Genomic DNA, 25,147 nt, shown 5'->3' on the forward strand with positions numbered 1-25,147 from the left:
TCTCTCTCTTTTTCTCTCTTTCTCTTTGATATTTGTTTTCTCTTTCTCGCATATAACGTTTCTCCCACTGCGAAGAATACCAGTCGAAGGTTAAGTAAGAACAAGAAGAAGAAGAAGAAGAAGAAAGAGAGGAAGAAAAGGGAGAATACAGGTGGTACAGGTTTGTCGAGGTCCATCCCTCATCCGATTGGCGGTAGTGTGGCCAATCAGTAATTGGCTCTCCACGGCGTACGCGTATTAAGCGCGCATTACGCACGCATTACGCGCGTTGCTACCAGGCTTCCCTTTCGTTTCGCTCCTCGAGAAACTCTTACCACAAACGCGTTCTTCCTTGTCTGTTTCAAGAAAGATGCCCTTAAGTACTTACTTACACTTACTTATACTTATTTATTACTTACTTACTTATTTGAGAATTACGGAATGTGGACCGTTGACCCAAAACTCCACCTAACCCGTCACTTTTATCCCCACCTTTATTCGTTTTATTTTACTTTCATTTCTTATCATATTTTATACGAAATAAATCAAAATGAAACGTCGAGGAACATTAAAGGTTTTGCTTTCATTCAAAAGATAGTAAACTATGGAATTGAAGTCTCCGATGTTGGTTGGTTGATTGCAGGCATTGAAGTCTCTTTTCGTAGTGACGGATTATTCGATTTTAATATATATATATATGTTGGAGATAGTAATAAAGTATGTCAAATAAAACTATCCTATACAATATTTATGCCTGTTAGTTATGACAAATGAAGATATGATTTTGCTGTAGTCTCAACTTTTAAAAGATATTAAAATATATTATTTGTGTTGGGGTAATTATAACGGTGCACTACTAATTGTATAAGTAAAACTAAAAATTGAATAAAAATTGAAATTATAATTTTATCACAATTTTATTTATATTATAAAATAATTATCAACACATTTATCAATGTTAAATAATAATAAAAAGAAAACAACAAATATTTCATCTCGACGATTAATGATGATATCAATGGATAAAATTACTCAATACTAATTGAAAATAGCTTATGAGAAACTAGAAAGATTTACGGAGAATATAATAAGGAAAAATGTTAGTAACTCAATAAATATTCTTCCATTTCTTGGATTTTCTTTGTTTTTTTTTTTTTTATTCTTTCACGAATAGAATTTCCATGAATTAGTTGACAGAAAGAAAACTTTGAATAGTAGTTCTAAACGATGACGACGACGACTACGACGACTATGACGATGATAATGATGTTGATGATGATAATAATAGTTGGGCAGGCGTTAGACAATAATAATTAGGATTGCGCCACAAGGGACAATCACGGTCGCAGTGATCGCTACTCTGAAGAACTGCCAGTGACTGGCTAGTCCGACCCCTGAGGTTAATTAGATAATGTAATTGTCCGGTAATTACTCGAATTACCAGCGTGCCAAGCCTCTCACAAGTTACTCGCACCATTCTCGCGAGTTACTCTTGCTTACACGCATTATTACATTTTCCTTCGTTATTTACATACACATATACATACACACACACAACTTGTCTATCTTCTTTTCTTATTTTTTTCTCTTTCTAAATGTGGAAAAGAGAAAAAGAAAGAAGCTAATGCAGACGTTAGATCCGTCATTTGCAAACACGCACTAGCAGCACTAGCAGCAACTGCAACAGCAACAGCAGCAACAGTTGCAGTTCTCCGCCATTATTACTTACCTATGTACCGTCCGACTTTATAATTCTCACACAAGCGTTCGTGCCGATTTCACGTCGGATCTCATTACCGAGAGGATGTGAGAACCCGTTAGAAAACGATCGAATCCTCGTTCTCGTTTGTTCAAAGGAAAATATCTCTATGTAAAGTAATAAAATGAAAATAAGGAGAATAGTTATTGAGAAAAACAGGATGAGAACATTTTCCGTGTCTTAGAAATTCGGCCGTGTCGAATCGTCGTGTACTCATTTTTATTATCACGAAATACCAAAAATAAATTTACAAAGTATAATGAAATAAAATAAAGAAAAGAAAATGTTTTTTTTTTGTAATTTTAAATATTCCGTAAATATATGAAAATTTACCTGTGTCTAATCTCTCTCATTCTTGTCTCTTAATTCTCTTCGAGGTTAAATATATTTACGTTAATTACCCGTCGTAACAAAATGAGAATTCCTAGACAAAAAAATAACATAATTCAAAAATTCAATATAATACATATATATATATATATATATATATATATATATTATAAAAAAATTCCTCGCGTGAAAATTCAGGGGGGTTGTGTCGATGCGCGTGTTCCCTCTCCGCTACTTTAACAGTAAAAAATATCCCAAAAAAAAAAAACAAAAGAAAGGACAGAAAGGTTAAAAAGAAGAAGAAGAAGAAGAAGAAAGGAAGGGAAAAAAAAAGAAAAGAAGATGGTTTGAAAAAAAAAGTGCAAAGCATCGTTGGTAGAAGCGGAAAGATGACGAAGTGGAAGCTCGGGCTCTAATCCACTTATGTTAGCGGGACGGCTTTGATGCGAGGCCGCGAAAAGGTTCGCCGCTTACCATTATTCAGCGACTCGTTGCGAAACTCGTTCGGGATATTATTCGCCGATTTTTTTTTTCTCTTTCTCTTTTTTTCTTTTTTTTTTTTTTTTTTTTTTTTTTTTTTTGTTTTTTTTTTTTTTTTTGTTTTTTTTTTTTGATGCAAAAGTCCGATTCAAATACACGATAGCAATCTTGCGCCGCGCGTTTTGCTATTACGAAGCAGCAACTAATTCTAAGCAAGAGGAAAACACCAGGAATCGTCCTACTTCCTCGACACCACCCTCCCCCTAGCCACCCCTTCCATAGAAACTCACTCACTCTCTCTCTCTCAATCTTTTTCTTATTATTTTTAATCATTCTGACGTTATATTATAGTTAACACAAGATAATTTTCTTTGGTACTACCCCCGCTGTCAGGACGTGCGAGAATTTTTTAATTGAAAATAGGATTGAACACATTTTTGTCATTATTATTTTCATTGTATTCGCATTATTAGACGTAACGTTGTGTCAGCAATTATCTCGAACGTAATCCTTTTCTTTTCTTTTTTTTTTAACTCGTGCAAATAATTTATATCGCCGACCTTCGATTCTGGTTCCTCTTTTCTTTTTTTCTTTTCTGTTCTCTTTTACTTGCGATTCGACGGATCATCGAAACGTAATTTGCTGATAAATACGAGCAAATTTTTCATTAGATCGTAACGCGCTAGGATGTGATTCGTTTAATTGAAAAACAAGATTGAATATCTTATTTACATTGTGCAGTAAGAAAGACGATGAGATAAATGAATAATTATCTCGAAATGATATTCTTTTTTGTTCTTTTTTTTTTAATTTCGTATAAATTGACGCGACCTTCTCGATCATATTTTTATTCCTTTAGTTTTGCAACGAAAAGTCAATCTAATCGATTTAGGTATATACACCTCGTACGAGTTTAATAACGAGAATGAGAGTGTGCTTGGAATAATGAGAAAATGGAATTTTTATTTTCTTTCATTCTTTCATTCTTTCTTTTTTCTTTCTTTTTTTTTTACAAGATCTTATAGCATAAGATGTATCACGCGCGCTTCGATAATTATAATTACTCGGAGTTGGGGCGTGCGCTGTTGTTCCGATTAGGGAAATGGTTACATAGCGGTAGAGTTCCAGCATGTTTCGTAAAAGCAATTAAAGAAACGTCCGTTATTAGTATACGTCCTAGATCGAAAAACCAAGAGAAAGAGAAAGAGTAAGAAAAAGTGAATGAGAAAGAAAGAAAGAGATAGATAGATAGATAGATAGATAGATAGATAGAAGGACAAAGGTGTATTTAGGTATACTACGTGAGATTCATTTTTCAATGGTAAGGGAATAGTTTGCTGGCGGCTTAGTGCGAAAGCTCCTTCGGATGACATTGTTATTAACGTCAGTGATTCTCTCTCTCTCTCTCTCAATGACTAACGTACAAAACTATGCCGAGATAAATTGCAGGTGCAATTTCTCGTCGTCGTAGAAAGATAATGAAAAATACATGACGGTTAGTGTTAGAAAAAGACAGACAAATGGACAGAATAAGAGAGAGAGAGAGAGAGATAAAGATAAAGAATGATAAAAAATAAAGAAAGAGTGAGATAGATAGATAGATAGATAGATATATAGATAGAGAGAGATAAAAGTTGCACAAGGTTTTCATCGGATCAGCACGCTGTAAATTTTCCATTAAAGTTGAACGCGCGACTAATCTCTCGGTACGTGGCCTCTTAGAGGCGGCTTTGGACACGCATTTCCCATGACAAGGACATTGACGATGAAGAAGACGAAGAGGAGAACAGAAAAAGAGAGAAAAAGAGAGAGAGAAAATGAGTGAGAGTGAGAGAGACATAGTAGGTAGTACATAATAATAATGATACGCGAATCGAGGGTAACCGACTCTCGCAGTGAACGGCGGGTGTAATTAGGGACGCCCGTCTAACCGCGAAATTTCGTGATCTTATTAAATCCAGAAGGACAACGAGCAAGCAAGCAAGCAAGCAAGCAAGCACGCCGCACCATCCAAAGAGAAAAAGGGAAAGGCTAAATTATTATTACTCGCGGGCCAAGGCTCGTCGTCGTCCTTTTTCACTCCCCCTCCCCCACACCCCCTCCTACCCCCCAATCCGTTACTTTTTCTCTGTCGTATTTTAATCTTGCGTGTGTTGAATCTACACACATATTTTTCTGGTATACTGCAAGAATGATGATTGTTAAAACCCATAAGAAGATGAATCGGTGTCGACTAACACGCACGTACACACACACACCGACATTTCTTTTATTTTATATTTATTTTTCTTTTTTTTTCTTCTTGTCTTTTTTGTTTAACTGCAACATCGATAAAGTAGAAAACTTTTGTAATTTTGTGTCTTCGCAATTTTGTTACTCCTCTATTCATAATTCTATAGATTAATTATTTATATTTACACACATAGCGCGTTATATATAAGAAGATTGAAATAATCTTTATAAAAAAGGAATAAGTTCGAACAGGTTAACGTTTTCTCGTGGAAAGATTATATGATATAATTTTTACGTGTAAAAAAAAAAAGAAGGATATGAGAATAATATCGTGTCGGTAAATGTGGTAAGGAGGTCCTGTTGATGATCCTTTTACAACAATGAACGAATATATCTATTCTCGAAAGAAATGGAATTTTCGTGAGAAACTCGATCCCAATCGAAGAAGAAGACTACTACTATATTTTTAAATACACACGCGGTTACACACGCGCACGCAAGCACACGTACATATGGGAATCCGTCATTGAACGGGAACCGAGTCGGTAGCAGGTACAAATTATCTTCGCAACTATGTCCGCCAGACTGACCATTAAACTTACGACAAGGGGTAATCATCAGCATCCTTCACAGGGTATATGAAGTTACGGAGAGATCGGATCAAAAATGCGAGCATGGTTTTTAAAAAAAAAAACATGTATGTATGTATGTATGTATGTATGTATGTATGTATGTATGTACTGTAAGCAAAGGACTAAACGTTAAAAGAAAACGATCTTTTCGTCGTTATTTTACTTGTTAGGAAAAAGAAACAAAATAAACGAATCCTATCGTCAATCGTTTTTGATTTACGGTATAATTAATGTATATTCGAGAGGCGGGGGAGAGTGGGAAAGTAACGAAGAAAACTTTGGTGAAAGAAGTGGACGGTGATGCGCGAGATTTCAAAATTTCATCCCTTTATACATTTTTCATTCAATTTTATTCAAATTGTTGTATTTATTTATTCGATTTTGGTGTTGGATACATTAATAAGATTGGTTTTCCATACATGATAAAACTTTTGGATTGTTCGTTATATCGATGAATTGTTTCATTCTCCTATAGACATAAATATATCAATATGAAAATTAATTGTACGAAACTTAATTTAAATAATAATTTGTGGGATATATATTTTAAATGAATGATCACAGAAAAATTACAATATTATTTATATATAATATATTTTCATATACCAATATTTTATTATACTCTCTGATGTATATTGATAAAAAAAAAAAAAATAAAAAAGTGATATTAAAAAGATATCTACTGGAGCCAAGTTTTAAATGACGGAATATTTTCACGCGAACATGAATCAATAATATTTATGTCTCTCTCTCTCTCTTTCTCTCTCTCTCTCTCTCTTTTTCATCTTTTATTTCCTTTTCTCATCATTTCTCACACTCGAGGATAACCGGCAAAAGTTTTTTATGACGGATTATTTTCACGCAATCGTGGATCAATTTTGATGTCTCTTTCCGTTTCTCGTGTGATCGATCTAACTCTCATTTTCAACGTTCGCGAAACTCGATGGTCGATGGACATGCAATGCAATGAACGAATTCGTAAAATCGATCGCCAAAGAAAAAAAAAAAACCAAAATATCGATTCGACTTTTTTTGTCTTCGATCTTGCCGCAACACGCAACGAGAATTGTTTTTTTTTTTTTTTTCTCTTAATTTCTATTTCCAGAGTTTCGTTTTATTTTTATTTTATTTTAATTTTTTCTTTTCTTTTTGATTTTCTTCTTAATCCCTCCCCCTCACCCCCTCGCCCCTTATGCTACCCCTTACCCCTTACCCTCCCCCCCATATATACGAGTGTAGAAGGTCAAAGGATAATAATAATCGATATCGTTCTCTCGTAACGCAACTTCTTTGAACGCTTAGAGCTCGCGGAATCGCTTCAAGGATATTTCGAATGCGCAGCACTTACACACATGGAGATAAGGAAAATTAAATCCTATTAAGTTGTTGTTATCGTAATTACGATCGCGCTCGATCTAACGTTCCCCGAGAAAGGAGCCGACAAGCTTACTTCGGATTATCTCTTTCTTTCTCTTAATCTTTCTCTCTCTCTCTCTCTCTCTTTCTTTTTCTCACACACGATTTTGTATTTTATCGATTACATACGTATTCGTCTTTATTACAATTTTCGTTAATTCGTTTATCATCGTGTAAAATTGTCCTTATACACATTTACACATATACCAATTATATTTATCCATCATCGATTCATTCAATCATTTTTTCAATTATTTTCTATGGATTTTTTTATTGAAATTCTTTTTCTTCAATTTGTAATCACCTTGTATATATGTTGCACTTAAGAATTTTAATTGTATTCATCTAACAGGATACACACTGGAGATACTTTCTTAAATTTTTTAATTATTTTTTTTTTTTAAATAGCAATCCCTCCTATCTTCTCTATATTTAATAATTTTGTCTTTACTAGAGTTATTCATTAAAATCATTAATTTTTTTTATTCGAAATTTGTCCCCATGATTTATAATCATTTTGTAATGATAGATGATGCCAATACGACAAGCTAAGTAATTTGTAATATTTTTATCTTTTTTTTTGTTTTTTTTTGTTTTTTTTTTTTCAAATAAATTTGCATACGCTACGCATCCTACATTTGTTTTTTTTTTTTCTTTGTCTATCCTACTTTCTCTTTAAAAATTTGATATTTATAGATCAGACCCTTCATTCGTTATTTGAAACTTTCGTTAATAATTGTTCGACAAATTTGTTAACACATGTCCGAAGGACATGTTTTTTTCTCGAGAAAATATAAAAAGGAAGGGGGTAAAAAAAAGAAAAAATTATGAATAATTCTTGGATACCAGGTTTTATCGATCCTTTTATATGATTTATCCTCTTTCTCCGATCGTCCTTGGCAAATCGAAGGAGATGATCTTCGAGCCCGAGAAAAAGTCTTGATATACCTGTAATTTCGACAGCATTTGCCCGAAAATCTTCGGCAAACGGGCGTGTTGTTCCTAAACACGAGAGAAGGATGGATGAAAGAAAAGAATAAAGGAAGGAAGGAAGAAAGGAAGGAAGGAAGGAAAGGAAAGGAAAGGAAAGCAAAAGGAAAGGAAAGGAATGGAACGGAACGGAAAAAAAATGTAGCTTCTGTGTGCGCGGTAATCACTGAGATTTCTTCGCGATTTCGTGGAACATCTGTGCAATTTGCGTGCAAAATGATGAGAGGGAATAATGCCTTAGGGTGTCTCGCTGTGATCGACTTCTGGCCCCATATCGATGATAATCTTCCTATCCTTCATCCCAACTGTTAATCCAAACTTACTAGATTCCATTTCTTTTTTTCTCTTTTTATTATTATTATTATTATTATTATTATGCGATCTTAAAGCCATCAATCGGAAAAATACGAAGAAACTTTTTCCCCAAATCTTAATATTCATCAAAATTTCACAGATCCTACATATTATGAAGATTTTTTAAATGAATTTTCGGTCATCGATGGATTAAGAATGATCCTAATTACTTTTTGAATAATTCTAATGTCATCAATCGGGAAAATACGAAAAAACTTCCCCCCTAACCACCTAATCGGTTATTTCCGGAATCACTGATTTCATATATCAAGTTTTTCTAATTTAATTTTTTTGTTTGTTTCTAAATGTCATCAATGAATGTGAAAAATCGTCCTAATCACTTTTGGAAGAACGCGAATAGATAGATAGATAGATAGATAGATAGATGGATGGATGGATGGATGGAAAGAGAAATAACGTATTCTCGCAAGAAGTGAAAGGTGGATAGATTATATTTAGAAAACTTTAGAAACAGATAGATACATATGTATATATTTACGAACATTTGACTCTATCGCAACGTTGAACTATCAGTCGCCCATTATATGAACGTAGAGAGTTCTTCGGGATTACGTGGAACCCGATAAGAAGAGGGAAAACGATTCTTGGTGAGAACGAATCGTTCTCACGAAGGATTAATGTCTTTCTATTCTAACTCTTATGTGTCCTTTTGTTATTTTTATTAAAAGAAAGAAAAAAGAAAAAAAATATTAAAAATAATAATAATAAGAAGATGACGACGATGATAATGATGATGATCATGATAATGATGATAATGATGATTATTATGATAATGACGATAATGATGAATATCACGGACTCATAATTACGTACATGATATCATAGTAACATAATAAACTCGATAGCTACTTTAAATCCGTCATATTTGGTCGTATTAATGATAATATACACACGTGATTTATAAATTTGAAAAAAATAAATATGTATAAAAATATAAATACCTATATGAATACTAAGAGTACATAGATATTACACACACGTATACACATAATTAAAGATTTATACGAAATAAGATTTTATCTGGCTTTGATAAAGGAGGAAAATAAAATCGGTACGAGGATAGAGATTTGTTTGGTTCTCGAGGGAACCTAATGGATATTAATAGTCTCGTCTCGTCTCGTCTCGTCTCGTTTCGTCTTGAAAAAAAGAAGGATCAAGAAAAAAATTTCCGACCAGTCTTACCAACAACGGAATTTATAAAATAACGCGTAATGATCCAAAGGCGTAATGCAATTAATCGATAGGTTTTAATATCGTTCGATCCTGTCATCCAACACGAATGCAAAGTAAATTAATAATTTAATGGTCATCTTGACGACCATGGTCAAGCACTATTAATTCTATTTTATTTGTATTTTTATTCTGCTTTTTTATTTGTTTTCTTTTTCTTTCTCTTTCTTTCTTTCTCTCTCTCTCTCTCTCTCTCTCTCTCTCTCTTCTTTACGAAGCGATTAGCTCGTAACGCCGGTCTTGGCAATTTCCATAATCTTCTCACGGATGTGTTATGAGGTCAGATCGGCAATTCATCGTTTTACCCTCGTTTCTAACACATGTTTTGTTTCATTTTCCTAATCTTTCTAAATAATCGAGTATTATGCGCATTAAAAAACATTATAAAGTAATTAATTTCTTCTAGTAATTTTAAGTTACATACAAATTGATTTGGTATCGTGGATTTGTCTAATTTCTTTTTAACAGCTGAAAAAGAAACAAAATTTATGTTACATTAATTGTGTAACATAATGTAATTTTATATGATATATATGAAATAATGTGATTTTGTCTTGAATATTTTTTTGTTTGATTTTTATTTTTTCTTTTCTTTTTCTTTTTTTTTTTTTTCATAAAATTATAAGTAAGATAAATGTTTGTATTCTTATGATTTTATTTTAAATTGATGTATCATTAGTATTTGTATTTATACTCGATAGTTAATATTAATACTCTTGGTATGAAGATGAATCGATGATTATCAAGATAATGACTATTATCGAAGATTTCTTATGCGATTTAATAGATTTTAATTCGATCCTCTTTTCTCCTTGACAATAATTAATCTTTTTATTATAATCATCACCTATACTTAAATTGTTTTTCTTATTTATTTTCAGAGAGGAGTTAGCTATGAAAATCGGCCTGACGGAAGCAAGGATACAGGTTAGTATCAAAACACCTATTTCAAAATCTAATTATCTCAATTACGTTAAATAAGAAAATTTCAACGATGGAAAAGAAAAACCGTCCATATATTTTTTTCTTTTTTTTTACAAAAACAAAAAGGTTAAGAGAAAATTTATCGTGCTCGAATAGAAAATTCATATATTGCGTTTACGCCAATTAGATTATTTATTAGATCGTTTGGAAGCTTTTGACATTTGATTTTGTTAATAGCACCCAGTCAATAATCCGTGTGATTGCGTTTGCTTGCCGCAAGCTAAGGATTATGCGAGAAAATAACTTTACTAACACACCACTTCGTTGCTTGACTATATATATATATATATGCGAATATACACAAATATGCATAAAAATATTCAAATATATGGGTTTAACTAATAAGTAATGTCGGAATGTTTAATATAAAAAATCAATGTTGTTTATCACGAAATAAAATATTATAAATTTTCTAGTAACAAAATACTTTACTTTACACTGTTATTTAAATATGCTAAATGATGTTCAATATAAAAAGATTATCAAAATATGAGATACTAGATAGTGTTGTTCTTTTTTTTATGTGCTTAAAAATTACTAAATTATTTCTAGTAAAAAGTATTGAATTATTTTTAACGAACAATATTACATTATATTTTTATTAGAAAATACTAAATTCTTTTTAACGCGAAATGACTATTACAAAAATTACTGACATTATATTTATTAGCCAACTAAATATATAGAAATTGAATGTATAAATGACTACATATGTAAACTCACACTTGCAGACGCTAATTTGTAGATATACTTGCGGCTGCCAAGTAACACGCGATCTAACGAAGATAAAAGTTCCTTTTGTGTCGTGTCTTACCGGGAAGACTATTAATTCGCCTAGTGGCAAATAGATTACATAAATTTCCACGAGATTTACATGACGTTGTTCCGTTGAACGATTCAATGGAATTACGTACTTACCAACGTTAATAAATGCTTTAGTATAATTGATATACTATGAAATAACGAAATAAACGCATACGGTCAAATAAATCGAAATTATCAATGCAATTTCATTTCACAAATATTCTAATATTTTGATAATTTAAATATTCGCACAAGCGCCGCAAAGAGAATAAATTATAATTTTCATGCAATTAAAAATCAAATATTCTAATATTTAAAGAACTCGTACGAGACAGCACAAATGCATATATACGTGCATTAAATAAATCTAACTTTTCATGCTATTAAAATACAAGAATTGTATATTTAAAAGATTTAAATGGCTTTATAAACGAAAAAAACGAATGCTTTTTTATCTCAATGATACTTAAACCATGAAAAAGAGAGAGAGAGAGAGAGAGAGAGAGAGAGAGATAGGTAAAACGTGTTTGCTCGTTGCGTGAACCACCAGCTAATTTGCTCAATTAGTTTAATTTATTCCCGGTATTTACTCGACCCTTTTTCCGACTCCTTTCGACGCCACACGTTGACTCTTTCCGTTTCATTTTCTTTTTTTTCCTTTTTCCTCCTTGTAAATCTACGTTCATATCTCAATCTCTCTCTCTCCCTCTCTTTCTCTCTCTCTTTCATTTTTATTTTTACTATAATCATCTAACATATCGTACACGTGTATTTTCTTATCCTAAGAAAGGAACGAAAAAAATATTCACCATTCATATGTGATTTGCACGTAGATAGAAAAAGAAAAAAAACAAACAAAAAATCCTAGGTTATCAAAATAATCCCCATGAATCTGTGTAATATTTGGTTACACATAGAAATGAGAACCACTGTTCACGTAAATGACACGGTACCACGGCTCACAGCTGCGTTAATCATTTTCAGGAATCTCTGAATGGATATAATACACACACCTAAACGTTCTCATATGTATGTATTTACTGTACATTCGACTCACGAAGGAAAAGGTGTTCTCGTCCTCGAGCTACGAAGTATAATGACTTCTTACATGATTATTCGCGTGGGCTCCGTCCGAGAAAAACTCCCACGCGAATTACTCGGGCGTGAAATATTTTCTCGTTGCTTTTCAAATTTCATCAAACTGAATTAACATTTTTCTTTTCATTCTTTCTTTTTTTCTTTCATTTTTTCTTTTTCTTTTTCTTTTTCTTTTTTTCCAAATTCCTTCTTATCTGTCGAACTAATGAAATATATCGATTAATTGGCGCGTTCACTTTACACAATAATAATTATAATAAATAAATAAAATTAAAATATTTGTGTAATCGAGTAGAATAAATTTAAGAAACTATAGATACTTCAATTTAAATATCAAAAGAGAACGTTTAAGATTATTTGAACTTTCAATAATTTGCTAAATATTAATTTCTAAATGAATCACAAGCATCGTAAACATTTTTAAATAATTCTTTTATAATTTCTATAATGTATCACAAGGTAAAGTGTTATTTGAAATTAAAAAATAGGGATAATTTGATGGAGTGAATACAAAATTTCATATACAATATATTAATTTCATTTTTTTTAATATTTAAATTAAAGTATATATTTTGTAATTAAAAATAAAAATTAATTCCAAGTTTTGTTGTTAATATTCGAAAGTTTTAAAATAAACACAGGAGTATTTGAGAGTACCAGAAAACCATTCAACTAAAATTCAAACTTCCTTCCTTATCCGATACGATAATAAGACCACCTCCTCCCTCCTCCCTCCTCTACCCTACCCTACCCCTCCTCCTCGTCATTTACTCGCCTTCCGAGTTACGTAAAAATACAAATCGAATTACGAATCTTGCCTAAGCGGATGCTTGCGGATAACCGTCAATCGTGTCGGCGCGTGCGGTTTCCACGAGGAAAGGATTACGTCATTCTTTGTTCAACAGGAAAAAAAAAAAATATACAAAATTAAATAAATACCACCAAACGTAATAATTAGCTTAGCCGTGTAACCGATTATATATAGAACGAAGTTATTATTCAATGTTAGCGATCTTATTTCTTCTCTTTTTTTTCTCTCTTCCTTTATTTACCCCTTCTTCGTAACGTATGCATTTTTTCTTTCGTCCATGTAATTTCATAATTTGTCAAAACATCAATTTCTAAATTGTCTAAACAATTTTCATAATATTTTATATCTGACAAGAGAAATCTTTTTTTTTCAGTTGTTACGTGTTAATCTATGAATGTAAAAATGTGTTAATTATCCATGTCGAGTGTATCATTATATAAAATGAGATTAGTATTATTTTTATTTAATATTATCATTTGTTCTGTTTTCTTTTTTCTTTTTCTATAAATTATTTCATTTTCCGTCTCGTATTTTTTCAGAAAATAATTTCCTAAATTATCCAAACAATTTGGACAATAGTTTATCTAATAATCTAAATCTTTTCGAAAATAAAAACTTTTTTTCTTTCATAATAATCTGAACAATTTGATTAAAAAATAAAATCTCGTATAACCAATTAAATACAAATTGAATATAATTAATCATAATACTATTAATATTTGTACTATCTTCTATTATAATAGAAAATAATTGAACCGACGATCACAATAGTTTGTCATAACCAAAAAACGTCTTATTTCCATATACCGTAGTATACTAATTTATGAGTTAGTATAATAGCGGGACGCACGATAGGTGCAGTCAGTCGATATTTTAGTCAATTTAATTTCTCTCTTGTCTATCGTAAAATATAATTATTTGAGTTTGGACAAGGAAAAGAGGTGGAAGATGTCGGCGTTGTTACAAAGATAGGGAAAGGGGTCGAGGGGAGGTGGAGAGGGGACTCTCTCCGTTCGTGTAATTAATGCGGCACGATTAGGTTCCGGCGGGCCCAATGATTGGGTTTTGTTTTAAGAGCCGCGATTCGGATGTTTAGCGCCCTGCTGGGGGCCCAATCCTCCACTCTCTGGGGGGTCCTAGCACCCTTTACCCTTCCCAAACCCCTTCTTCTTCTTCTTCTTCTTCTTCTTCTCCTTCTTCTTTCCATCTTCACGAGACCATAGTTCTTTTCTATGATCTTGACCGACTCAACTGAAGCACACGCCTTCTCAATTATTTTCCTCTTTTTCTTTTTTTAATCTATCCCTTTTTCCTACTATTTTTTGATCCATCGTATCGATAGATTCATGATATAAATACTCTTTGTAATTTATTATTTGCTAAAGAAACTTTCTCACTATATTTGAACGCTTTATAAATGTTTATTATAAATTTGTTAGAGATAACTAAACAGATTTGTTGATTTTTTCATTTTTCTTTATAGTATAATAATAATGATAATTGGGTGGGGAGATATTTATTTCATTGATTTTTAATATTTATTATTTCAATTATTGTGCATATGGCTCTTTTTATTGAGATATCTTTTTTCACCACTTTCATGGGTTTTCCCCGTTTTAGTCATCTTTTGAAACAAATAAGGATTATTCTGAGATTATTTTTATTCTGATACCACACAATCTTTATTATTAATATTATTATATTATTATTATTACTATTACTACTTATTATTAATACTTAATTGATTTTTTTTTAATTTATCTGTTTGAAATTAGTATTGGATAAATTGTCGATAGGATTTGGACGTTAATATTATTATATATATTCGATTTAATGATTAATTTCTCTCACAATCATAGAGAAAAACCAGTTGCTTGAAAAGATTCTTAAAAATTGCAAAGTCATCTCTCCCTTTATTTCTCTCTCTCTCTCTCTCTCTCTGTTTCTTTCGATCTTCTATTTAACCGTCCAACAAACTGATAACACGACCAATCGTACAGAGAATATACACATCTTCTAAACTCGAATGATTAAAAAAAAGGAAGACAAGAAAAAGAAATAAAAAGTGGCGCATGTTTTCGAAGAATATAAAGAACTAATTCTGTTTTATTGATAGGAAAAAAATGAACAAAAGTGGTCGTGTAGAAAAAAAAAGAAAACATAAACGATTGCAATGATCAATAATGAACTAACTAGATTTCCAAAGAACGAAGAATAAATCGTTTCCTTATTGGGATTTCCTTTAAATCACCGGATAATTAAACTACGATACTTGTAATATAATCATTCAAAGAAATCGATGATGACACAAAGACAAACTTCGAAGTTATTCGATTATAGATAGCTAATAAATCATTATGATTACTAATAATATTCAGCATAAATCAATTTTACATTAGTTAGCAAGTTACGTGTAAATGAATAATAAATAATTTGTTGCGTTTGAAAATGTGATAAACACGTTTTTTACGTAAGGAAGATATTTTCTATTCGATATAAAGAGAGAGAGATGAAAAGAGATTTATGCGATATTTGTTTGTTACTTTTTATACGAGACTATATTAATAATTTTTTTCTTAACATTTGCAATAACAATAAATCACGATTTTATGAACCTTCGATTTTTTTTCCATTCGACAGATATGAAATATAATTAACGAAAGATAGATATATGAATAATTTATTTTATTTGCAATAATAATCAACCACGTTTGCATATACAATTTTGTTGCTTTTTTTTTTCTTGTTCGGAAAGTATTTTCGTTAGTCGCATTTATCGATATCTAATTTATATTCCAAACTACAATATTATTTTATTTTGCATTTTTATTACCGTAATAGTAAAGATGCGATGCAAGAGAGAACAAAATGATTTAAACAAAAATTGTCGAATGAACGCAAGAGTTAAAATTGGTTTTCGAAATTTCGTTAATAATATTTTTGATTCGAAAGATGCGTCTCCTATCCTCCCCCACATTTAGATCATCCAATTGAAGAAAAATATCCACTCTGATTTATCATTGGTTAGCAAATAAAATTAACTCATCGAACAATCTAATAGATGAAATTATTAAATAAATATTTTTTTATATTTTTTACAAGACAAAAGGTTAAGGGGGAGGAAAATCCTTTAACGAACAACTTCATCTCGAACGGAAATTAATCTTGAAATTCGACTGATCGAATAATTTGAATTGCATCTCGGGTATTATTTAGTATTGTCACGAAAACAGTGAACGACCATGCGACAAAGGAAGAAATAGAGAAAGAGAGAGAAAAAAAAGAAAGGAAAAGAAAAATATACGAAATGAGAAGTTTTTTAGGAAGGGGTGGGGTGGTAAGGGGGTAAGGTTCTAACAAGACATCCGAATCGCGTCCACTTGGTATATAGTTTGTTTTTTTGTTTTTATTTTGAAATCGTGAGATACGAAAAATAAATTTCCGAGAATGATTGTATGTCGGGTCGCGAGGAAGACACGAAAGAAAATCGATCCAACAAGCTTACGAACGATTGGCTCTACCTTTTGCCTCCCTCGTACGAAGAAACGGTGAGAAGAGTAGGGGGACTTTGAGAAAAGGGACGAAATGAGTGCTAACAACAAAAGGAAGAGAGAATGAGAGAGAAAGACACTTCCGTTGAACCGATCGGAGCTGCTCGACTCTTCGTAGAAACTTCGCAATGGAATGCGTTCAGAACGAACAACAAGTACCGCCAACGAAGATTCTCTTCTTCATCTTATCCTTCCCATTCACGTTAGATCTTAAATCGAACTTAAATACAATTATCTATCTATCTATTCTTTGTCTTCCCTTAGGAATATAATTAATATTTTGATTTTTCATTGACGCGTCGTGGATGCGTGCGAAAAACTGTGTTTCTCGAGAAAAATTAAATTACCTATATTTATTTTTGTTTTTTTTTTTTAAATATTTATAATTAAATAGATCTTGTTAAATAAATTGTTGATATAAGTAATAATTTGTCAATATTTTAAATAGAAGCAAGGTAATATAATAATATTTATACATACTAAAAATCAAAATATTCATTTTTATAAAATTTAGATTGAACCTCGCTTATAAACATAAATATTCGAATTTTGCAATAATAATCGTTACTTCTTATATAAAAATAATATTTTATCAATTCGTTGTGAAGATTTAGTTAAGATCTGGTTTGATTTCAAAGGGAAAAGGTAAAAATTGTCGATAGGGGATAAAAGGAAGCTTAAAGATAGTTGAAAGGAAAGAAAGAGGATGTGAGAGAGATAGAGAAAGAGAGAGAGAAAGATAAAAATTGTAAAGATCTTTGCCTCGAAGCAGCCTTCCGTTCGGTCGGAAGACCGTCGGTAATGATACGCTGCCGCCTTCCTGAAAAAGGTTGAGATGCGTCACTCTAACCGGAATTCGATCTCTCTGGGGTCGTCAACGACTTCCAAGGAAAGGTATCAATCCGCCATTCTGACCCGGAATCGAAACTACGAGTTCGTTGAAAGATTCTAACCATTTATCATTAAGCCCACCCTAGTTTCTCAATTATTTAAATAAAATCTAATAAAAATTATTTCCTTTTTTTTTTGTATTACATATCATAATATATTACAAAAAAAAATACGATTAATCGTTTTCGATAAACATTGCATAGGAATAAAAATGCCTATCATTGTATTTTCTTGATGCAATCTGTTTCAGGTCTGGTTTCAAAATCGTCGAGCGAAATGGCGAAAGCAAGAAAAAGTTGGACCTCAGGCCCATCCGTATAATCCTTATCTTGGATCAGGTGCACCCCCACCATCTGCAGTGGTAGCACCTACGTTACCTAATCCATTCGCTCATTTGAGTAGTTTTGCTTTACGAAAGCCATTCGAAGCTTTTCGTTATCCCCCATTGGGTCACGGACCAGTTCTTCCTGGAGCATTTACTACTCATCCCTATCATCGAGCACCACCACCATTGTTACCACCAGGCATGCCATTACCTTACACGTCAGCGGCATCCTTTCAAAGTCTCTTGGCAAATATATCAGCTGCTCAAAGACCAAAACTCGTTCGAGGTTCGACCCCACCACCGCCACCGCCACCAGCACCACCAGCTCCACAAATTACTTTGTCTCATCCACCAATTCCTCAACCACCACCTACGGCAAGTTCACCACAAAGCTCACCAACGGGTAGCGTTGGTTTGCCTGACATCGACAGAAGAACCAATAGCATCGCTTCCCTTCGTTTAAAAGCTAGAGAATACGAGCATCATCTTGAATTGCTCAGGAAAAGAGGTGATCTCATTAGCTGAAGATGGAATCTTATGGCTACGTATTCGATGATAATGATGGTAATGATGATGATGATGATGATGATTATTATTATTATTATTATTTTTATTATTATTATTATTATTATTATTATTAAGACAAGAAGTACGATGATTACTATGAAATAGTAATAAAACGATGATACTTCTCAGTTGATAAAGTAGTATCATAGTGAAAGTGAAATGAACGTGAGAAATGAACGGTAGAATATCAAAGTCATATTATAATTGGTAGAACAATTTAAAATACGAATAAGTTAATAGCGTACGTGAGAACGTGAGAAGTTTCCTTCTTTTTTTTTTTCTTTTTTAACTCATAGTTTCGATCGATTAATTTCTTTATTTGAAGATAACTATTATAATATGTTAAAGATGTCGAACGTTGTTGTATGAATTTAGTTGATCGAAAAAATCGATCGGTGATTTTTCAATGTTAGATTTTAATATTTTCTTTATTAAAAAAAAGGAGCCCTTTCTTTTTGACATAAGAATTGTCCTTGTGAAAAATAAAAGAACTTTTTTTTTTAACATTAAAATAATTTCGAAAACGTAGTGAGGTAAAATTTTTAGAGATTTTTTTTTTGTAATATCGATAAAAATAAATAAATAAATAAAAAAAGAAAGAAAGAAAGAAAGAAAGAAAAGAAAAAGTATTGTAACTCGAATGGATCGTTGAAACAAAAAAGAATAAAAAAGATCGACGAAGTATTTTCCGTCCACGAGATTCTCGATTTACGATGAAATGCATTTGCATTTTAATTTTAAATATTTTATTACGAGGAAAAAAAGAAAACAACGATAAATAACTACAAGAAAAAGAAAATATGTACATTAATCATCGTTATCGAGAAATATTTTGTATTTTTTATTAACCTATTCAAACGTAGCACGAACGTTTTGTCTAAGCGTAAAATTGTGAAATTCAATTTAAACGTTTACCATTAAATTACATATTAGAATTAGTGAGACATTTTGTTTTTTAATAAAAAAAAAGAATGTGGACAACGTAAAAGAAATTAATAAATATTTATATAAAATATAGACACGATATTTAGATAATAATTTAAGCAATTGTTTTTTCTCTTCCTACGAAATTGTTTTTAAGAAACAATAGGTTTTACAATAACTTAATCATTTATTTTATTGAATTTTAATCGATATAAGCAACCTTGTAAATAGTTAACAAAAGTAAATGTATGATCTATTCTACAATAATTGCATAAATTACGAAAGAAAATATTCACATAATTCTAACGGCTGTTTTTAATTAGATCAATTTCTCTATTCGACTAAAATTTATATGATTTCTATGAACATTGTTCGTTGTCATTGTGAAACATATGTTTCTTTTTACTTTGCAATTTTTTCCTATTTATATTGTTTATCATAGAAACATTAAATCGATGTGTATATTGTACTTATTCCTATTAACCTGTCTATCCTTTACTTACAGTGAATAAAATGACAACGATCACAAGAGAATGGATAATCACTTATTTACCCCTTCCCAATTCACAATAAATTTAATTAAATATTCATTTCAAAAATAAAGACAATTAAAAAAAAATCTTAACGTAAAAAATAAATCTCCATTTTGATTTATAATAAATATAATTATCTTAAATTGTTTCTTTCACGAGAACGAATAAAAATTATTTTTCAAAAATATTCCTTAAAATATTTAATTTATTTTTATTTGTACAAAAAAATACCTGAACATAATATATATATATATATATTCTACAATTTAATTAAACATAATTTAAACAGAAAAAAAGACATTAAAAATCTTACATTTTACGAAAGAAACTTGTGAGTAATCAACGTTCATCAAGTAATTAACAACATCGAAAAAGGTAAGATAAAAAAAAAAGAAATAATTCAAAGTAATTTGCGTTTACCCTTTTCGTAACGAAGTCAGATCGCTTATAAAGGATAAATCGATTAAAAAGAATCAAAGTGGACGACGAGTTGATAGGTCGATCAAAAGTGACACACAAGTTAAGTGCATTACTATGTCGTTAGATAAAAGTGCAATGTATCGAATTACTACGATATGAGGAAAGCAACCGTTAAATAATATCAAGAGAATGATAGTAAGAACTGAACAAAGTTTCTAATGAAATGCGTGTCTAATGACAAACGTCTTACGTGTTCGTATGTGAGTCACATGTGAACACATATGTAGAATGTTAAATATATTCTACATATATAATTCAATTCAGTAACTACTATAATATATGTATATATACAGAGTGTTTCACAAAAAGTATTTCTACCTCGATTATTCCAAAGGTATTTTTTTTTTTCACATAAGTATACTATTTCTCGGAATTAATATACTTTTAGCCGATAGTGTACATAAATAAATTCATTTATGTATAATACGTAAGTGTGTGTATATGTGTGTGTGTCTATGTGTATAAAAAAACAAAAAAACCACAAATTGGAATTGATTCCCATAATTTAGTGAGAAAATTATAATAATTATAGGATAGCGTAGTAAAATCGTTTACGAGGAAAATGCTTTCGATATATTATTAAATATCGCTTGTAATAAACGAAGCGTATAGTCGCAGTGAACGTTAATATTTTTCTTATTTTCGATCTTACAAAATAGGAAGTGTTAAAGGGCTAACATTTTTTGTACGTAATACAACGTAGAAACGGCTGAATGAATTACTTAGTGGAAAGTCAAAAAGAAAGATCGAGATAAATGAGCCATTAAACTGGTTTTCGAAGTGAGTTTGGACCGAACGATTTGTGAGAATGATAGAAATTTTGTTAGGTTCAAGATTAATACTAGCGATATATTATAATACTTGAAAAATTAGTATTGTATAATAGGATTTCGAAATTGTCGATAAATTAATGGTCGAGTCTTATACGTAAATGTTATAATAATAATTAATAATAATAAAATATTAATGTAAATATAAAAATTAATGAAAATGATTAATAATAATTACTTATTATTATACACTTGTTACACCCTTTATGTAAAGTTATATAAGTAATTTATAAACGTTATTATTATCTTTCATTTCATCTTTTTGCGATTAATCATCTGTTTTTATTATACGGGTCGGTAACATTAAATACAGGTAAAGAGAAATAGAGATACTTCAAAAACATATAAAATGGTAATAAATTATTTACAGTACCGAAATATAATCCTTAAATCAAACGATTCTATTTTACTAATAATTAAAATAAAAAAACAATAATTAATCACCAAAAAAAGAAAGAAATTAAAACAAACACGTGCACGAATCCAGAAAAAATTTCATTCATATCTAAAAGGATATAATTTACACGACAAAAAAATATTACTGAACTAAATGATTCTATTTAACCAACGATTAACTAACGAAAAAATAAAATAGGATTACACGTAAAAAAAAAAATATAAAATATGCTAGATATGTGATGGTAATATTAAGAACGGGAAAGAAAATATTATATGTAAAAGAATAAAAAAGAAGATATAGTAAAAAGATAAAGATAGAGACAAATAGAGAAAGAGAGAGAGAGAGAAAAAAGGAGAAAAAGAGAGAAATAAAGGGTGAGGGAGAGAGAGGGTGGGTATGGATGGCAGTGCCGAGACTCAGAGATGAAGGATGTACGGCGTGACGGTCTAATTGAGGCCTTCTTGATTGCATTTACACCGCTGCACGGCCTCCCGTATCCCCGGTGCATCCAACATCCACCTTCTGCAATGGATCCACGTCGTATCTGGCGAAGGCTGCCGCCACTTCGACTCTCTTTCTCTTTTCTATCTTCCTCTTTCTTCTTTTCTTCATCTTTTTCTACCTATACGACTTCTCATTACTACGTCCTTCTCAAAGTAAATCTTTCTCTTTCTCTCTTTTTTGTTCTTTTATTTTACATCTCTTTCTCTCTCTCACTCTCATCTTCCCTTATACCCTTCCGGGCTCGTAAACTCTATATATATATATTTTAACTGGTAATTATTAGGTCAGTATTTTTCAACAATTTTAATCAAAGTTCGTAATAAATGTTTTGTATTTTGTAATCAAATATCAACGTAAGTAATATAATTGATCAGTATTAATTAGATTGAATAATACAAAAAAAATTGTATATACTATCATTTCAATTATTTCTAATATAAATATAATTTGTCAGTGTTTTATATATATATACGATAATTATTAATGAACACAATTATTTACATTTATTGATCATTTATATTACTCGATATCTATCATTGGGTTTAACGAAAATATATATTGAACACAAATGATTAAGAGTACAAGATTTTTCTATAAAACTATTTAAAAATATATATGTATTATTTCTATCTTTATTTTTCTCTACTCGTTGAAAATTAATTCCGTCTAAACCGGCACCGACAATCTACACAAAAATTTCAACTACTAATTAAGTAATTAATCCTCCTTTAAAAAAGAAAAAAAAAAAAAACATTAAATACTCCAAAGTATGCTGAAAATGTAGCTTTTTATCGATAGAGTACGCTATTTAATTATTAGGTAATTAAATTGATAAACTTATCATAGCTTGCATTATAAAAGAACCAAATAATGAATGTAAAAAGTTGAATTACGAGAGAAAAAACGAAAGGGACGCATTTATCGGTAAAGGAAGTGCCATTTGGGGTCTTTTGGGCCTTTCTTCTCTTACGGGGACCCAACGTGACCTCTTCTTTTTTCTGCCATTTCCTCCTCCTCTCACTTTAGGCATTGCTGTCCAAGACATGGCATAAAATGTGCAAACGCCGCCATTAGTTACGTGGTACGGACACGGAATGCTATTCGCTCGAAGCCTTATTAAGCCCATTACATCTTAATTTATTTCCTTATTTAAAAAAAGGCTCGTAAGAGGAAAGCGCGAGACCCCTCCCCCTTCCACTCCCCCCCCCCAACCCCTTTCCAAAACGAAGTTGGACGATTGGAAGTAGGAGTAATGATATAATTTCAGTGTGTCTTCTTTTTCTCGCACCACCATCACCACCACCACCACCACCACCATTTGCATTTGCTTCTCCTTCTTTTCTCCAACAGCTTGAACATTTTCGTTCCTCCTATACCTAACCAATAAAAAATTCCCGCACGCGAACGTGTGGGAAAAATAATGAACGCCCACGATCACCCCGAGTAACCTTTCTCTTTCTCTTTCTCTTTCATTCTTTTTTACTGATTCACAGAAGGTGACTTGTTTCAGGATTAGCCAATTGATCGTTCGTTATAATGCGAAATTTGATTATACTTTGGATAATAATCAAGAGAAAGGCTATCTCTCTGTTGGAACCTTTTTTTTTATAGGCTGAATTATTGTCGATAGATATGTGGTTGGCCCATAAGTAATATTGATAATATTTATGATATTAATAATAGTTGTGTTTTCTTTTTTTATTGGGATGTAAAATATTAATATGTATGGAAGATATTAACAAATATTATTTTGATATTAAAACGTTTGTCACAAAGTAAAATACGATAATGTGTATTTTTATATATTTCGATTAAAAATATTTAATAATTTTAATAATAATATATTCTTATACATTTTACTTATTGGCCAACACAATATATTATGCAAACATAGTATTCTATAAGAATTACATTGAAATATTAATAATGATTGTCAAGATAAAATACGATTAGTATGTGTTAGTTATTCAGATAAAAAACTGTTCATATTTCTAATAAAAAATAAACTCCTATACTTCTTATTAATCAAACCAATACTATCCTAAAATAATAATACACCTAAACCATTAAATTGAATGAAAAGAAAGAACTTTTCTTTCCATGGTACCATGGGTACCAAAAAGAGATTGTTATATATATATATTTTTACTTATTGCATTTGAAATTCTGTAATTGTTTCCAAAACATTCACCCACCCCATTGGATGAAATTGAGAAGGGCTGATCCGTAGTAGATTGAAAATGAAGTAGGTAGACACCAATGTAGGTTAAAAATTGTTGTAGTTTGAGCACAAGGATTATTTGAAACAAAAAATGAAAAGAAAATGAGAATAAAAAATCATGTAAAATTATTGATTATTAAATTTCAAAATAAACTTACAAATATTTTTTTATGGAAAAAATATTATGCTCCTAATTATTTTTCACGATGCACTGACTCTATAATACACGATGATTTATTTAATTATTACTATACGATCACTGAATTTAATTCGCTATTTAAAAACTGTTAAAGAAACGAAAAAAACTTCATACGAACAAACACCGACATTATTACAGCTTTGCACGCTGCTAATATATGTGTAATTTCTAAAAATTTATATTAAAAATTGTATTCCACAAATTAACGTTAATATACAAAATAAGAAAATAATTTTGTTAACGAACAAACACTGACTCTATTTGCCGAATATTTTTTTTTTTAACTCGCATGATTGTAGGTAACGATGATCTAAAAAAGATAAGAAGATAATCGTTAAAATTATGTTAAAATTATGTTAATTAATATAAAATAACTTTTAAATAAATTAATATTACACGTACATATTAAGAGAGACGAGATACGTTAGATGTTTTCATACTGCGGTACAATATCATACTGAAAGAGATTTTACCTTGGTCTAGGACAAAGTCGAATATTTATTTATGTTTTTCGGTATGTTTTCTCGGAACATGCGCGGTAGTTTATTTCACCGATTTCCAAGGATGACAACGACATCGAGAGTTCATTCACTGGTTACTAA

The 25,147-nt window shown here is 30.9% G+C and overlaps 1 protein-coding gene across 1 annotated transcript in view; it reads left to right on the forward strand.

Moving 5' to 3' along the window:
• The window catches only part of LOC106784973 (homeobox protein aristaless-like), a gene marked incomplete at its 5' end in the record, with an annotated part of 28,427 nt that extends 9,936 nt beyond the window's left edge, over positions 1–18,491 (forward strand). Inside the window, 2 exons of the mRNA XM_014745046.1 lie at positions 10,305–10,350; positions 17,813–18,491. Of these exons, the coding sequence (XP_014600532.1) occupies positions 10,305–10,350; positions 17,813–18,412 (646 nt within the window). The remainder of the gene's footprint in view (positions 1–10,304; positions 10,351–17,812) is intronic.
• Positions 18,492–25,147: the final 6,656 nt, after the last annotated feature.

The sequence above is a fragment of the Polistes canadensis genome, unplaced genomic scaffold, assembly GCF_001313835.1.
Source record: "Polistes canadensis isolate GaletaPanama2010 unplaced genomic scaffold, ASM131383v1 scaffold_43, whole genome shotgun sequence".
Classification (NCBI taxonomy): Eukaryota; Metazoa; Arthropoda; class Insecta; order Hymenoptera; family Vespidae; genus Polistes; species Polistes canadensis.